This window comes from Scyliorhinus canicula, chromosome 14 (assembly GCF_902713615.1).
Source record: "Scyliorhinus canicula chromosome 14, sScyCan1.1, whole genome shotgun sequence".
Taxonomy (NCBI): Eukaryota; Metazoa; Chordata; class Chondrichthyes; order Carcharhiniformes; family Scyliorhinidae; genus Scyliorhinus; species Scyliorhinus canicula.
Window position 1 is genome coordinate 107,955,298 of NC_052159.1, and position 17,919 is coordinate 107,973,216.

The 17,919-nt window shown below is 47.9% G+C and overlaps 1 protein-coding gene across 2 annotated transcripts in view; it reads left to right on the top strand.

Annotated features, from left to right (window-relative positions):
• cnmd (chondromodulin) overlaps positions 1–14,210 on the top strand; it is an 85,494-nt gene extending 71,284 nt beyond the window's left edge. For both annotated transcript variants that reach the window (XM_038818869.1, XM_038818868.1), the window contains exon 7: positions 13,473–14,210. In XM_038818869.1, the coding sequence (XP_038674797.1) occupies positions 13,473–13,697 (225 nt within the window). In that variant the 3' untranslated portion in view covers positions 13,698–14,210. The remainder of the gene's footprint in view (positions 1–13,472) is intronic.
• Positions 14,211–17,919: the final 3,709 nt, after the last annotated feature.

Here is a 17,919-nt window from a genome sequence, read left to right on the forward strand (position 1 = left end):
ACTCTGTCGGGACAGACCAGTTCCTGCCGTCCGTCTCCATGCCAACCTGGCCTTCATGAACAGCACTATGCTGCTGGATACATGCACCCTTCTGTGTCACTACTGGGTTCAGTACTGCACCTGGGGTTGGAGGGTACAGAGGTCTCCATCCCCTTGGTACCACACCCCAGTGTCTACCTGGAAAGCATTGTGCTCCGGGCCTTAGGTAGTCACTGCAACAAAGGTCCAAAGCCTGACTTGGGATTGAATGTGAGGTGATGCAGTGGCACAGGAGTTGGTGGAGGCTTAATAAAAACAAGGGGTGAAGTGTGGAAGGAGAGCTGTGCAAGGAGGGTGGTGCGGGAAGGGAAAAGGCTCACAATGGCAGGCAGAGGGATGACTGGGGAAAAGGGTGGGGGTGGAGAGCTGGGAGCTGGAGCCTGACAATATTGCATGAAGAGCTAACAAACAAGGGGGTCAAAGGGATACCACATTGTGTATTGGAAGGTGGTGAATAAAAACTCCAGATGCGATGGGCAAGAATGTAAGTGGGACATGGGTGCCTCACATGCTTGGGGGGGAGTGTGGCCGTATCAAGGAACAGGCTTCTTCTTGTGGTTGCTCACCTTTTTGCTCCTGGTTGCTGGCATCCTTCATGATCTGATGAAGACAGGTGGGCTGGAGAGAGTGATGTGAGTGTGCTGGACAGAGAGGCAGTGGAGTATTATCGCTGGACTAATAATCCAGAGACCCAGAGCCATGCTACGGGGACCCAGGTTTAAATTCCGCCATAGCAGATAGTGAAATTTGAATTCAATAAAAATCTGGACTAAAAAGTCTAAAAGGTGACCATGGAGCCATTGTTGATTGTCGTAAAAACCCATAAGGTTCACTAACGTCCTTTTGAGCAGGAAATCTGTCGTCCTTACCTGGCCTACATGTGATTCTGGATCCACAGTCATGTGGTTGACTCTTAAATGCCCTCAGGGATGGGCAATAAATGCTGGCCCCAGCCAGCAACGCCCACATCCCATATTTTTTAAAAATATGGCACTGGAACCTATAAATCCCCTAGCTGAGCATGGGCAGACAAATCAGATGCCAGCCCACCAGGGGAGGCGAAGAGAAAGTCGCCTGTGCATAATTAATAAGCTTCCAAGCACAGGATCTATTGTGGGCTATTCTGTAAAAGTGCTACATTGCTGGAGCTGCCCTCCACCTCACTCGCCTCAAAGTGTTTTGTGATAATGTGGAGCAATGAATGTGAGACATAAGTGGTGCAATGTTACAATAGCATTTTGAATAAATGCTGTAACGTTACATGTCCGCACTAACTCAGGACCCATATCTATATATGCAAATTAATCGTGACTAACCCATTGTTCATAATATATATATATATTGTGTATATATATTTGTATTTTGCATTTTACATCTATGACTATATGCCGTGACTAAAATCCCAACACAGATTCCTTGTAGAGGATGAATTTGACTTCTGTCTGCCTGGTTGTCATGAGGAATGAAAGAAAAATTGACAGAAGAATGGGCCTTCTTGCATAGTTTCTATGCCCCTAATGGGGGATGGTTTTCTTTCTGTGGTATATCTAATGAAATTGTAAATCTATTTATAAAGATTTATGATTTCATTACCCATAGCACACAGAAGAAAACTTTGACTGTCAAATCAATCAAGGAGTGGCAATGATGGCCTCAAGGTATGGTCACCACTGACCCAACTCCATTCTCCTAATTGAGAAAATGTGGACCTGAAGGAAGATGACAGAAAATGGAACAAAAATATTAAGAGTTTTTAAATATTGCATTATACCATACTCAGTACTGTCTACCTTACAGATCTTGAATGTTCCATGCACTATAATTGATGCACTTGTAAATAATTGAATCTGACAATTCTAGAGATAGGCATTAATGTATTAAAAGCCAGCACAGATGACAGTAAATTATCTTTTTGCAGAATAAGGCACATTTAGTTTAATGTTCATTTACAATAAAATTACAAATCTAACAATACTGAACTTTTATACAGACATCTCATTGAAGTCTCTGTCGGTATTTTACCTGTTACTCAATTTAGCTGAAGATGTTTTTGATGCTTCGGACTGATAATAAATTCTTAACACGAAATCTCTTAGCATATAATAATCATGTCTAGGTTAGTAGCAGGGCTTGAATGGTCTCTAAGCAATAATATAGTTTCATTCATTGCTAATACTCAATACTGAAATCACATTGTATAACAGGCAAACTAAGATATATCTGCATGTGTTTTGACTCCAATCACATAATAGCAGGGTATGAAATGAGTTAAAAATGTAAATTTTAATTTATGGCTGAATAGGGTTTCAATATTTGTGCAGAATGACATTTCTGATTACCATGAAGGGTAACCACATACCCATTTGCAAGACACACGTTCTGGCAGATTAGTGGCAGGAAGCAATTCTAATATTTTGCATCCAAAACAAATTATACAATTTGAAGTACAGAAGGAGGCCATTCGGCCCTGCAAGTCTGCACCGGCCCAGTAACCCCACCTAACCTTTTGGACACTCAGGGGCATTTTAGCGTAGCCAATCCACCTAACCGGCACATCTTTGGACTGTGGGTGGAAACTGGAGCACCCGGAGAAAACCCACGCAGACACCGGAGGAAAGTGCAAACTCCACACAGTCACCCGAGGCTGGAATTGAACCCGGGTCCCTGGAGCTGGGATGCAATAGTGCTAACCAATGTGCAACCGGGCAGCACAAATATTATTGTTCATCGAAGTGTTTGTACATAGAATGATTGCAGAGAAGGCTGCTAGTGCCAAGGATTTTTTTTTTGAAAAAGATTAATTCTCAGGGGGTGGGTATTGCTGGCAAAGCTGTAATATGTTAACCATTTCTGGTTGCCCCGTGAAGGAGAGCCTAAGAGATCCCATACTTGAGGAGGGAATCAGCCATGGAGGGATTTGAAAATAACAACGTAAATTTTAAATTCAATACATTGCTTGAGTGGGAGCCAATGGCAGTCACTCAGCACAGAGGTGATAAGGGAAAAGGGCACACTGCAGGTTGAGACACCTGGCAGCAGAGTTTTGGATGACCTCAAACGAAATGAAATGAAAATCGCTTATTGTCACGAGTAGGTTTCAATTAAGTTACTGTGAAAAGCCCCGAGTCGCCACATTCCAGCGCCTGTTCGGGGAGGCTGGTACGGGAATTGAACCGTGTTGCTGGCCTGCCTTGGTCTGCTTTAAAAGCCAGCGATTTAGCCCAGTGTGCTAAACCAGCCCCAAGTTAACCAATTAATCTGGGGCGGGATTCTCCCAACGGGCGGCTAAGTGCTGATGCTGGAGTAAAAACGCCAGTGTTTTACTCTGGCGTTGGTGCCCGTTCCGGGGCCCCATTCTGCAGCCCACAGGGGGCTAGGATGGCACTGGAGTGACCTCCACTGCCCCAGCTGCCGATCCCGGCCTGAACCTAGCGTCACGGTCCAGGCACGCGCAGCTGGGCCGGCGCCAACTAGCGCATGCGCAGTGGCCTTCTTCCCCACGGCAGCCCCGACGCCAAATGGTGTAGGGCTACAGGAGCCAGCGCGGAGGAAAGGAGGCTGGGGTGGCAGATCGCGGGCCAGGCCACTACGGAGGTTCCCCCTGGGCCGAACCATCCCCCCCCCCCTCCATCCCCTACACAGGCCACCCCTGGACCCTTCAACGGCGAGGTCCCACCAGCTCAGAGCAGGTTAAAACGGCGCCGGCGGGACTCGGCTTTTTGTTGACGTCCGCTTGGCCCATCCGGCCCGGAGAATCGACCAGTGGCAGCCTGGGCTGGGGAGTCGGCACATACCCCGACTGGCGCCACGTGACCACGCCGGCGTCGATGGCTCTGATTCTCTGCATTGCGGAGAATTGCGTCCTAGCATCGGGGCGGCGTGGCGCAATTCGCACGGCGTCGCGCTGATTCTCCGACCCAGCGGGGCGTTGGAGAATTCGCCCCATATTACTATCTGATAATTTTGAAAGATTGAGGGTGGGATTTTTGTCCACCCCCACAGCGTGTTTTCCAGCTGTGGAGGCGGACTGCCATTGGCATTTTGCGCTGCGCACCCGTTTCCTGCCGGGAACTCGCCATTGGGGTGGGGTTGCTTTCAGTGGGACCGGAAGATCCCGTTGGTGGGAGGGACCAGAAAATACCCCCCCCCCCTATTATTTAATAGATTTCTTCATGATCAAGTGTTAATTTTGCAAGCAATTCTAAAATGAAACTTAAGCAATGCCATTGAAAATTGATATTCCGCCTCTTTGCAACTGCTGCATTAGTAAACCAGACTGCCTTTGCCTTTGTCTGTACAGTAGCTTGACCGTGATTCTGCACCATAGACTGCGCTGCTGTCCACTGAGGCCAAGTACAGCTTTGCTCATAGAGACTTTGTTCAGTGCCTTCCAAGTACCAAGGACATTTTTAATATTGCTAAAAGGTCACTTGTCAGATTGGCTTTGTCATGAGAATTAAGCACTTCAGGAAATGTTTCTGCACCTATAATTTTCTGCTTTAAAAATTGGAGACTGTAATATTTTTATATTACACCGGTATGATATCTAAAATAGAAGGAGCTTTCTTGTCATTTGTTACTTCTTAAATGTTTATAATCCCTGTGCATTGAACACAAATTCATGAAGATCTTTGAATATTACAGCACAGGGGGAGGGGGAAGGGTTATTCCGCCCATTGAGCTGGATTCTCCATTCCTGAGTCTTAAGTGCTAATGCCAGCGGAGGATCCGTGGAGGTCCACGTCAGAAAAGTCGGCACCACACCCGCACCAATTCCGCTACCGGTGAGGGACTAGCACCGGCGGCACATTGAATACCCGCAGAACACACAAAAAACGATCTGTGATGGACACACACAGGGCTGAAAAACCCCCCAGACACATATCGATCACGGCCGTGAAGATGGCACTGGTTGTGCTGGACTACGTCCCCGTCTACCCCAACCCACAACCCACCTCCTGCACGACGGCAAAGTATGGCGGTGCTGAACACTGTCTGTACACCCTCTCTCTCCACAGCCACCACGCCAGGTTCACAACTGTTGAGAGTACACGTGGACTGCGGCATCGGAAATTCGGTCCATCGGAGGCAGAGCATCATGGGTGGGTCCGCTAATGAGATGCGAACACGGTTGCAACTACGCGTGGCGTGCGTCACAATAACGCTGTTTTTGAGGGGGCGAGGCATCGCAATTCGGCATCAAACCGCCGCCTGCCACGAGTTTGCCGTTGTGAGCTATTCTCCGTCTGATCACACGACCCGATTTAGGCATCGGCTACCGGAAAATCCCACCCATTGTGTCTGTGCCAGATATTTGAAAGAGTTAACCATTTAGTCCCATTTTCCCACTCCTCCCTCGTAGCACCGCAGTTTATTGCTTTTATTGTGTATTTCGAATTTCCTTTTGACAGTTACTATTGAATCATTTCCACCGTGCTTTTAAAAGGCAGCTCATTTCTCTGCGTCTTCTCTGTGGATCCTTTGCCTATTATCTTAAACCTGTGCCTCCAGATTACTGCCGGCCAAAGTAATCTGCCGATCAAAGCCCTTCATAATTTTAAAAGGTACCATTTTATCCCCATTTACCACAGGTGAACGTTTAAGGTCTCAGTGAAAGTTCATATATCGGAATATTGTAGCATTACTGAACATGCCCTTCAACTTGGTTGATCTTGACATTTTGTGTGCCTTTTTCATGAAGAGTTAATGGGGTGCATGTTAGCAAGCTGGTGCAGTGATTGATTCAAGTTTTCAGCTGAATGAACTGTAATCTCGATCTCAGGAGACACGCCATAAAGAGTTGCCAAAGATTACATTTTTCATAACCCTTTCAGTAGAATCTTTTGGGACCATCACAATGAAAGCAGTTTCTGCAGGCAGAACTATAAATTTTCACCTTCTGACGCTTAACAGTATTGGAATTGCAAGTGTCCAGCGATGCTGAGAATGCCACAAAGAGCACACTATCTGGCTAGCAGGCTAGCCAGAGACATGCTCCGCAAGATGCTATTTTCTCCTTGAAATTTAATTGGTAGCTTTATATAAAAGCAGTTGAGTAAATCATTAACCCGGGCTGCCGATCAAAAAGGTTTTTTCCTCCATTTATATGTTATTCCAACATGAGGGTTGGAATTATTCGTGGAAATTGTTTAATTGTTTAATGCGCCTATTTAAATAGTGTGTAATTTGATACAAATGCGTTAAAATATGGATAAAACACCACTGGTAGAAATTGCTACACTAGGGGGTGAATTTTCACAGATTCATCCACCAGGGAATGGTGGAAGAACAAGCAGGAGTTGGGAGATAAAGCAGCCCCAAAGTTTTGAAGGCTGCATGGAAGCACCTCCTGCGAGCAGCTTCATAATTTATCTGTGGTGATCCACCACTGTGTAATTGTGTGTGTGCCTGTATTAGGGGATGTACAGCAGTACCTTTATTACAGGTTCGTCGGTAGCCCCTGCCGGCTAGCTCCGCCCACAGGAAGCCGTATAAATATGTATGAGTTCTCCTGAGCTGCCATTCTACCAGCTGCAGTCGGAGGATAAACACCTCACTGTAATAAAGCCTCTCTTGTACCGATTCGAGTCTTTAAGTGCAATTGGTAGCACATCAATTTATTAGTGAGATTTTCCGCATCATGGACATCAGGATAAAACCAGATCACTTACAGCTGGATCCGCAATCGCCAAACGCCAGAAAAGATTTTAATCACTGGCTGGCTTGCTTCGAGGCCTATATAACCTCAGCGGATCCCGCACCGACGGAAGTTCAGAAAATTCAACTTCTCTACTCAAGGTTGAGCTCCAGCGTGTTCCCGCTGATACAGGACGCACCGAATTACGCACGTGCCATGGAACTCCTTAAAGAAAATTATGTCCAGAAGACGAACACTCTGTTTGCAAGACATGTACTCGCCACTTGCGTACAACTACCTGGTGAGTCGATTGAAGACTTCTGGTAGGCCCTTATCCCTCTAGTATCGGACTGTGACTGTCAGGCCGTCACGGCCACGGAACATTCCAATCTCCTCATGCGTGATGCATTCGTGACGGGGATTGCATCGGACCCCATCCGGCAAAGACTGCTGGAAGGGGCCACGCACGACCTAACGGCGACAAAAACCTTAGCGCTCTCCATGACGGTCGCTTCCCGTAATGTACAGTCCAACCCCGCCCGCCGCGCGGCCCACCCATCCTACCCCACGTGGACCCCGCAACCGACCTCCCTGACTGGGACCGCTCCCGCACATTATGCCTGCGCTGCACTCCACACCGCGCACTCGGGGGTCCCCGCTGCTACTTCTGCGGCCAACAGAAGCACCCACCACTGCACAGCCCGCGCCGCCACCTGTAAATCCTGTGGCAAGAAGGGCCACATTGCGACGGTCTGTCAGGCCCACGCAGTTGCCGCTATTGCGCCCGACTTCTCTCCCTTCCCTCAGCTGATCGCACAGTGGGCACCATCATCCTCTGCTCCCGGGGCCACATGCGACCAGTGGGCGCCGCCATCTTCTCCCCCCAGGTCCACGTGCGGCCCATGGGTGCTGCCATCTTGCGCCACCCCCACAACATGCGCACCATGGGCGCCGCCATCTTCTCCCCCAGGTCCACGCGCGGCCAGTGGGCGCTGCCATCTTGCCCCGCCCCCACAATGTGCGCACCATGGGTGCCGCCATCTTGCCCCACGCCCGCAACATGCGCTGCATGGGTGCCGCAATCTTCTTCCCCACAGGTACTTCGGACGCCGCCATTTTGTCCTCCCCTCGGAACTGGACCGTGGGACCCGGGTTGCTGCCGCTCCTCATCGGAATCCTCGGACAATCGCCTGCTGCTCACCTCCATGGAGCTGGACTAGTCCCGTCCTCGCAACCTGGCTACCGCTTCGACAACGGTGCTCATCAACAGCCACGCAACCTCCTGCCTACTAGACTCCGGGAGCGCCGATAGCTTCATCCAGCCGGACACGGTAAGGCGCTGCTCTCTTGCGGTCCATCCCACCAACCAGCGGATCTCCCTGGCTGCCGGATCCCATTCTGTCCCGATCCGGGGTTTCTGTATGGTCAACCTCACCGTAGAAGGCGTTGAATTCAGCGGTTTCCGCCTGTACGTTCTCCCCAACCTCTGTGCTACACTGTCACTGGGCCTGGATTTCCAATGTAACCTCCAGTCTCACCCTAAGATTCGGCGGGCCCCTACCCCCACTCACCATTTGCAGCCTCACGACCCTCAAGGTTGACCCTTCCTTTTTGCCAATCTGACTGCAGATTGCAAGCCCGTCGCCACCAGGAGCAGACGGTACAGCACCCAGGACAAGGCCTCCATCAGGACCGAAGTCCAGCGGCTGCTTCGGGAGAGTATTATCGAGGCCAGCAACAGCCCCTGGAGAGCCCAAGTGGTGGTGGTTAAAACTGGGGAGAAACACAGGATGGTCGTGGACTACAGCCAGACCATCAATCGGTACACGCAGCTTGACGCGTACCCCCTCCCTCGCATATCTGATATGGTCAATCAGATTGCACAGTACCGGGTCTTCTCACGATTGACCATAAATCCGCATACCACCAGCTCCCCATCCGCAAATCGGACCGTCCCTACACTGCCTTCGAGACAGACGGTCGCCTCTATCAATTTCTTAGGGTTCCCTTCGGCGTCACTAACAGGGTCTCGGTATACCAAAGAGAAATGGTCCGAATGGTTGACCGGTACGGACTGCGGGCCACGTTTCCGTACCTGGAGAACGTCACCATCTGCTGCCATGACCAGCAGGACCACAACGCTAACCTTGCCAAATTTCTCCACACCGCATCTCTCCTCAACCTCACTTATAACAAGGAGAAGTGCGTATTCAGCACGAACCGCTTAGCCATCCTCGGCTACGTAGTCATAAACGGACTCCGACCCTGACCGCATGCGCCCCCTCATGGAGTTCCACCTTCCCCAATGCCCCAAGGCCGTCAAACGCTGCCGGGGGTTCTTCTCCTACGTGTCAAAATACACGGACAAGGCCCGCCCACTGATACAGGCTACTCAATTTCCCCTCACGGCCGAGGCACGACATGCCTTCGCCCGTATTCGCTCAGACATAGCCAAGGCCGGGATGCACGCAGTAGACGAGTCACTGCCCTTTCAAGTAGAGAGCGACGCTTAAGATGTCTCCCTTGCCGCCACTCTAAACCAGGCAGGCAGACCCGTGGCATTCTTTTCCCGCACCCTCCATGCCTCCGAAATTCGACATTCGTCTGTTGAAAAGGAGGCCCAGGCAATCATTGAAGTGGTGCGGCACTGGAGGCATTACCTGGCCGGTAGGAGATTCACTCTCCTCACTGACCAACGGTTGGTAGCCTTCATGTTTAACAACACGCAGCGGGGCAAGATCAAAAATGATAAAATCTTGAGGTGGAGAATCGAACTCTCCACCTATAATTACGAGATCTTGTATCGCCCCGGCAAGCTCAACGAGCCTCTCCCGAGGTACATGTGCCAGCGCTCAAGTGGACCAGCTCCGTGCCCTGCACGACAGCCTTTGCCATCCGGGGGTCACTTGGTTGTACCACCTAGCCAAAGCCCGCAACCTGCCCTACTCCGTCGAGGAAGTACGGACAGTCACCAGAGACTGCCAGGACTGTGCTGAGTGCAAGCCGCACTTCTACCAGCCAGACCACGCGCGCCTGGTTAAAGCGTCCCGCCCCTTTGAACGCCTCAGTGTGGATTTCAAAGAGCCCCTCCCCTCCACCGACCGCAACACATATATCCTTAGTGTGGTCGATGAATTCTCTAGTTTCCCATTCGCCATCCCATGCCCGAATATGACGTCTGCCACCGTCATCAAGGCCCTCGATTCCATATTCGCTCTGTTTGGTTTCCCCGACTATATCCACAGTGACAGGGGATCCTTGTTCATGAGCGATGAGCTGCATCAGTACCTGCTCAGCAGGGGTATCGCCTCCAGCAGGACGACCAGCTACAACCCCCGGGGAAACGGGCAGGTAGAGAGGGAGAACGGGACGGTATGGAGGGCCATCCGGCTGGCCCTACGGTCCAGAAACCTCCCAGCCGCTTGCTGGCAGCAGATCCTCCCGGATGCATTGCACTCCATCCGGTCTCTACTGTGCACTGCCACAAATAACACGCCCCATGAACGTGTTTTTACCTTCTCTAGGAAGTCTACATCCGGGGTGTCGCTCCCGACTTGGCTCGCAGCTCCAGGACCGGTTCTACTGCGTCGGCATGTCCGACTCCACAAGGCGGACCCTCTGGTGGACAGGGTATGCCTGCTCCACGCAAACCCCCAGTATGCCTACGTGGAGTTCCCCACCGGCCGCTAGGATATGGTCTCGCTCAGGGACCTGGCTCCCTCGGGTGCCGATCACACTCCCACAAACCTCCCCACCCATGCGCCACCCTCCCCTCCCCCGGCGCTCCCAGCATCAGTCCCACCATGTCCATCCTCCTTCCCCTGCCCACGCTAGAGGACATGGAAGATTTCAGCACACTCCCGGAGTCATCCAGCCACTGGCCAGCACCAACACCGCCAGCACCAACACCGCCAGCACCGACACCGTCGACGCCGACACCGCTTGTACAGACGTCGCCACCACTGTTGCGTCGCTCCCAACGAACCATCAGACCACCGGACAGACTTAACCTCTGACGGGCACCAGGTTTCAAGATGGACACTTAATTTTTTTTTCCCCCTCCCCTTTGTAAATAATTCACAGATTCTGTATATAGTTCCACGTCACCCCCGCCGGACTCATTTTTAACAGGGGGTGAATGTGGTGATCCACCACTGTGTATTGTGTGTGTGCCTGTATTAGGGGATGTACTGCAGTACCTGTATTACAGGTTCGTCGGTAGCCCCTGCCAGCTAGCTCCGCCCACAGGGAGCCGTATAAATATGTCTGAGTTCTCCTGAGCTGCCATTCTACCAGCTGCAGTCGGAGGATAAACATCTCACTGTAATAAAGCCTCTCTTGTACCGATTTGAGTCTTTAAGTGCAATTGATAGCGCATCAGTATCCATCATTTTAAAGTTAACTTTGGCCAACCGGATTTCCTTGGCTTTGGGAACCCACTGGGTTCCAGGAAGCTATGGACTGCTGGATCCAGGAGATAGATGCTGTTCTACTCACCTGCTGAATCCAGCACCCTGCAATTGACGCCCCTCTGATCATCCTCACCCTTACCCTTAAGGCGTCCAACTTCCCCCACTTGGCTCTTTGACTCCTGTTAAGAAACCCACTGGTGTTAAGTATGAGGGTATCCAGAAAGGTAACTTGGTACATCCGTTCTTAATGGTGTATGCATTTAATTTGGTATAATTTGAGGAAGAATGTGCAAAACCAGTGAGGAACAGTCCTGTCTTGGTGTAATCAATTAATAAATAATATTTATTAAAGTAAAAGAAACACACAAGTAAAATTCCAATAGACTACAACAGCAGACTTAAGTACAATAACGGCTGTACACACACACTACCTCATGAAGTTGTCCCCTGCTGCCAGCTAGCTATGATCCTGAGAAATACCCCTTTCCCAAACACTATCCAATATTATATAACTTGATAAGCTAAATCCTGACCACCAATACATTCTCTTCCAGTTTGGGAACCTTTCTTCAGTTCAGCTTGGCACGTCTTTTTGAGAATGGTAAAAACAGCAGCTGGCAACGCCATCTTGTTTTTGGGAGAGACTGCTTTACCAACTGTGTGTGGCTATGGTAGTAGCTGCTCCTCTCCCACTGTATTCAATTATCCAGCTATGGGATCATGTTTCCTTCCTTTGATGTGACCCTATCCGGATAACCTGGTGAACCAGGCTTTTAGCATATGGATGCAAATTATTTTCTTATCTTTCCACTTTGTACTCACCTCTTCTACATTTCTATAATCTATTTCTATGTACCATTGTTCACCACTTAGTCACTTTGGTAAACACGTGTTTTCCTGCTGTTAAACCAATTCTCGTATCAAAAATATCTTCAAACAGATGCACCTGTATCCGGTCTCCTTGTATCCAATTCTTTATTTTATCCCCCCCCCCCCCCCCCCCCCCCACCCCTGCCATCTGCCCCCTCATCATTACCCCAAATCCCTGATTCCCTCCTGGCCTCGACCAATGACCTTGATCCCCAGACCATTGATCCCTCAATTCTCCTACCCCAACCAGATCCCTACCCTGGCCTCCAGTCTATCAAGCCGTTGAATCCAATCCTCCCTCTTCATTCCCCACTCCATACCCAATCATGATAAGATTGATCCTAGTTTCAAATCCTCCAGCTTAGGGCTTAGACCTATCCCGCTCTTAATTCCACTCTGCGGCATTCTCCAGCTGATCGAAAGCCAAACCTGTCAATCAAACAGCTTCAGTCACATTCACACAGGTTTTCCACATGCTATGAGGTCCCGCCTACTCCTGGTTTGCATGATGGGGGTGGATCAGGGTTGGTTAATGATGGTTAGAATCAGAAGAAACTGAACTAAACTTCAGGCTTTTCTCAAGTGTCTTCCTCTCATTAGCCAGGTCAGAATAACATTGGTGAAACTTGGAGGTCAATCAGCTAGAACCCTGCCTATTACAATTTGAGGGATTGAGGGCGAGGAGGGTGGAATCAGGATTTTAAAACTTGTAGAATAAAGGGTTTTGGCCGATTGACTATCCTGAATATAAACATTAGAAGAACTGTTTTCACAACGGAGATATTAGGCCATTTTGCATACAAACATACAAATTAGGTGTAGGCCATTAAGCTTCTCGAGCTGCTCCACCATTTGATACGATCAAGACTGATGTAATAGTTGCCTGGACTCTACTTTCTTGTTGACCTCTATACCCTTTGACCCTCCTTGTCAATCAAGAATCTACCTAACACAACCTTCAAAATATTTAATTATCCTGCATTCACTGCTCCCTGGGCAAGAGAATCTTGTAGACTAATGAACCGAGAGAAAAGATTTCTCCTCAGCTCCGTCTTAAATAGGAGACCCTTTATTCATCCCAAGGATCAGTCAAGTGAGCCTCTCTGAACTGCTTCTGATGCTATTACATCCTTTATCAAGTAAGGAGACCAAAACTGTACACAGTACTCCAGATGTGGTCTCGCCACACCAGGTTTCTGGCAATAGTTGACAGATTTTGTCATTCAATAAGTACAGTAACCTGTTGTGAATTTGCATACAGTAATTTGCCTGACAGAGAAAGATGTACATTCATTACATGAACTCACTGTTTCCTAACCTTATTGAAATCAGTCAAAATAACTTTCCTCACCGTTACTTTTTAAGAATCACCTTTACTTTTTAAGAGTATGTGGTCATTATTTTGATATGTTGCTTTACTATAAATGTATTTACTTGGAAAGAAATGAGTTTGAAAGGAAAAGAAAAACAATCGGAATACACTCAATATTAAAATCTCTCTCTTGCATTTCCAGCGAATCCTAGAAGGTGAGAGTGGCACCATGACCTTTGACCCTATGCTGGATCACAATGGAATCTGTTGTGCTGAGTGCAGGCGCAGTTATTCACATTGCCAGCGTATATGTGAACCCCTGCGTGGCTACATCCCTTGGCCTTACAACTATCAAGGATGTCGCGTTGTTTGTAGATTGATTATGCCATGCACCTGGTGGGTGGGCCGTATACTTGGCTTGGTGTAAGTTACTGAAGAAGTCTCTTCTTTGAAATGGAGTGCGATCCAGTGACAAATAACTATTGGCTACGAATTTAATAAATGGTTATTCTTGGAATGAATTTTCAGAAAGAGGTGCAATTTAAAGTGCCTTTGTAACGCTATTCGTTTTAAAGCACCTCAGTCTACGGCAACATGTTTTCTGCAGATGTACTGTCTGGTTTGGTTTTAAAATTTAAATTCTCCAAAGGCATCCAAATTGTGTAAAGCTAAAACAATATTAGGCAAATGTAGAATTACGCAAGATGATTCTCTTTATTTAGAAAATTGTACAGACATTTGTAATTGTGCAATAAAGCATGCAGCAAAATGTATGTGTGCTTATATCCTTGTTTGTACAGATAATATCATTTGGTGGTGTACATGTAACTCTGAGATTAAAGAGGCCAATTAATACAATAGAACTAGATGACTAGAACTGTTAAATGCCTTTTGTTATTAAGCTTTATTTTCCAATTATTAAAAAATGTCGTGCATTGTCGTGTGTTGTTTTCCAGTTAAATTCAACTTCATTCTGCTACATACAGCACAGATAGCCAAAAAAAATCAACACCCCTTCAAGGTTGTTTTTGGTAAATAAAGAAAATGAACCTGTAAGAATTTGCCCTATTGAGTGAGTGTCGATTTAAAAAAAGGCTTTTGTTGAAGTCTGCAATGATGGCAAGTTGCTGGTTTAATTTTCCCTGGTATGCTAAGCTCTTGGTGTCATCTGTATTGCTGTAGACTGACAAAAAGCAATGGTCCACAAAAGAGGAAGGGCAATGTAGAGGCATGCTGGACTGCCCTCAAACTCCATTCCGCACCCAGCTTTAATGGAAATGGCAGGACCATGGGGAGCAGGGTATCTACCTACTGCCTACTCAGCTGCATGAAGGTATGGCCATGGCTGTGGAATAAAGCATCTGATACCCTCAAAATACTCAAAAGGCGAAATGAAGTGCATACTTAGAACCAAAAATGTTATGTGGATCATGTACATGCAACAACCAGGTATATTAAAAATACAGTAAGAAGTCTTACAACACCAGGTTAAAGTCCACCAAGTTTGTTTCAAATCACTAGCTTTCAGAGCACTGCTCCTTCCTCAGATTGACCTGTGGAAGGAGCAGTGCTCCGAAAGCTAGTGATTTGAAACAAACCTGTTGGACTTTAACCAGGTGTAAGACTTCTTACTGTGCTCACTCCAGACCAATGCCGGCATCTCCACATCATTAAAACTACAAGTAGACTTCAGAAATAAACTAGTAACTCCTCCTCTGCTCAAGCTGGTGATATTGGACAGGCAGAAGGAACCTTTAGAATATCTTTTCAGGCAAAAAACAACTAACAAATAATGGATAAAGGGAGTAGCGCGATAAAATCAAAGGCCATGATCTAGTGGCCCCAATAGCCGCGGAGTAAATGCTGCAATGGCCACTAAATCTCACAAGTGGCCAAAAGCAGGATTTGCACTGGTGAGATCTCATTTTTAGATCTTTTCCACCGGTGAAGTGATCACATTCAAACCCAGAAAGGGCATGAACTTGATTTCAATACATTATCATGTTTTAGCATAGTATTAAAGGGCTTGACACCGTAGTGACTGACCATGGCGCATCCTCCAAACCCCCTCCCTCCCCACCAGCAGTGTTACATCACCCCAGGGCGAATCACTACTCGTTTGCAAAAGTGAAAATCAGTAGTGATGACCACGCTGAGGCACAAAGGTGCCTGCACGCCTCAGGTGTTGAGGTACAAGGCTGGGCATTGCTCCCTGACAGGACTAGGGTACTGCCGGGGTCAGGGCCGGCTCAAGGTACCGGCAACTCGGGCAGTCGCCCGGGGCGCCATGTGTTAGGGGGCGCCATCAACGAGTGCGTGACCGGCGTCAGAGACCTGCCGACAGAGAGACCGGCCCGCCGATCGGTGAGTCCCGATCATATACCAGGTCACTCCGCCCCCCCCCCGACCCGACCCGACCCCCCCCCCCCGACCCGACCCCCCCCCCCGCCCCCGACCCGACCCCCCCGCCCCCGCCCCCAACCCCCCTGACCCCCGACGACCCCTCCCCCCGCCGACCCCGACCCGACCACCCCCCCCGACGACCCCCCCCCCCCGAAGGGCGTCGAAGTTCAGCTTGCCCGGGGCGACCCGACCCGACCCGACCCCCCCCGAAGGGCGCCGAAGTTCAGCTTGCCCGGGGCGCCAGCAGCTCTAGGGCCGGCGCTGGCCAGGGTCAATGCCAAGAGGGCACAAGCAGAACTCACAGTCCAGGGTGTATATGCAGAGGGCTCTGGCAGGGAGGTTATTCCTTCATTATGGAGATTGGGAGGTGTCTGCCGGGAGGCCCCAATAGCCATTAATTAAGGGGGTTGTATGACTTAAATGTAACTTTGATCTCAGAATTCCAGTGTTGCCGGCGGGTTTAGGCCCCACCCCTCCAACTGGCTATATCAGGGGTGGGCAAACTACGGCCCAAAGGTCTTTATGCGGCCCACCAAGATCAAGTCAAAAAAAAAAAAAATTTCTTTTTTTTAAATTTTTTACATTTTTTTTAATTTTAAGGTTAATGGGGGGGGCTGTTGGGTTACTGGTATAGGGTGGATACGTTGACTTGAGTAGGGTGATCATTGCTCGGCACAACATGTGTTTCATGTGAAGTTTCTACTTTAAAATATGAATTAATAAAATTAATTGCTTTTTTTTTCTTTAAAAACCTTTTATTTTGGCTATTTTAAATATTAATTATTTTACTTAATATATTATGCGGCCCTTTAAAATTGTGAATTTCTGTATGTGGCCCTTGCACGGAAAAGTTTGCCCACCCCTGGGCTATATGATCCTTGCCAGCACTTATTGCACAGAGCGCTGTTAGGTCAGGTGGGATGAGTCTGTGAAGCCAGCCAGTTTCAATCAGCTTTTCGCACTTGATGCATCACTGCAATTTCGGGAAAATTACATCCACAATGTGGAATTTTAGACCCCACCAGATATGAGAATGGAGGCAGATGTTTGTGCAGCTAGTTTGCATGTCAGTCCCTCAGCTACTTTCCATCCTTGAGCCATTATCTTTGAGGTTGGCTGGGGGGGACAGCACTCCTGGTGGCAGGAAGCCAAGGATGGCCACTGGAGAAGGCTGTGAATACTGGGACACAGATGCCACCAGACATAAAGCATGCACAGGTGCAAAGACTGTTACGAGCTAAATCCTGCTGATATAATAAATAAGAACAAGCATGGAACAATGCTGTTGAAATTGCAATAATCAACTTATTTCTTAAACTTAAATAATAATGACCAACAATAATGTCCTAATATATGTTGTATGACTTAAATCAAAAAATTATTTTGAATTAATTGGCAGGAAACGTCTTACTGGTTTTCTTTTTAAAGCTAAAAACACATTGCAGTTATTTGGGATCATAGTCAAAGATAGCTGCACATTTGCATCGCTAACGTTTTCATTCCAGACTATTGAAATGGAGACAATCTGCCTGCAAAGCCATATGAGAAACAATTGTCTTGCAAGAGATGAATAGGGCCATCTCCTATTCCATTGGTAAAGTATCTGGATGCTCAACTAGATGAAGAAAAACAATATGGACAATTGGACTTTCACTGAGAGAAGAAGTATAAGCCATAACCGAACTAAGATAACTGGAATACACTAGCTATGACCTTACTTTGTCACTGGATAGTTGGAGATGGAAGGTTCTGTAATAAGGCAACCCTTTGAAATGCTGAAGGATCAAGACACAGGGTGAGTTCCTTCTCTTCCTTCTTAAAACTTGCAATTTGAACCCTGTCTGCTGATTTCCCCTAATCAGCTGCCACAGACAGAGATCCTAATAGGAACTCAATTCAGCACTGTTGAAGTACAGATAAATCATCCATCTACAGTTTCAAACTGCCTCGACCCCTGAAACAGTAGGACCATTAGGTTCAGCTAAAACCAATTGATTCACCAACCTTCAAGAACCCTCTTTACTTTTACTGGAATCAGAATTACTTAATCTACCCACCCCACTCTGTATTCAATTGGTGAATGTGTGAACTTAAAGTATGTTTGTGGAAAAGGAAACAGCTTTATTATTTTCCTCAGACCAGTTTAAATACAATAAAATTATCCTGTTTTCTTTTTCAAAAACTTAAGAAGACCTGTCTGATTGTGTCCTTTATAGAAGCAGCATGTAATGAGTGTAACATTTATG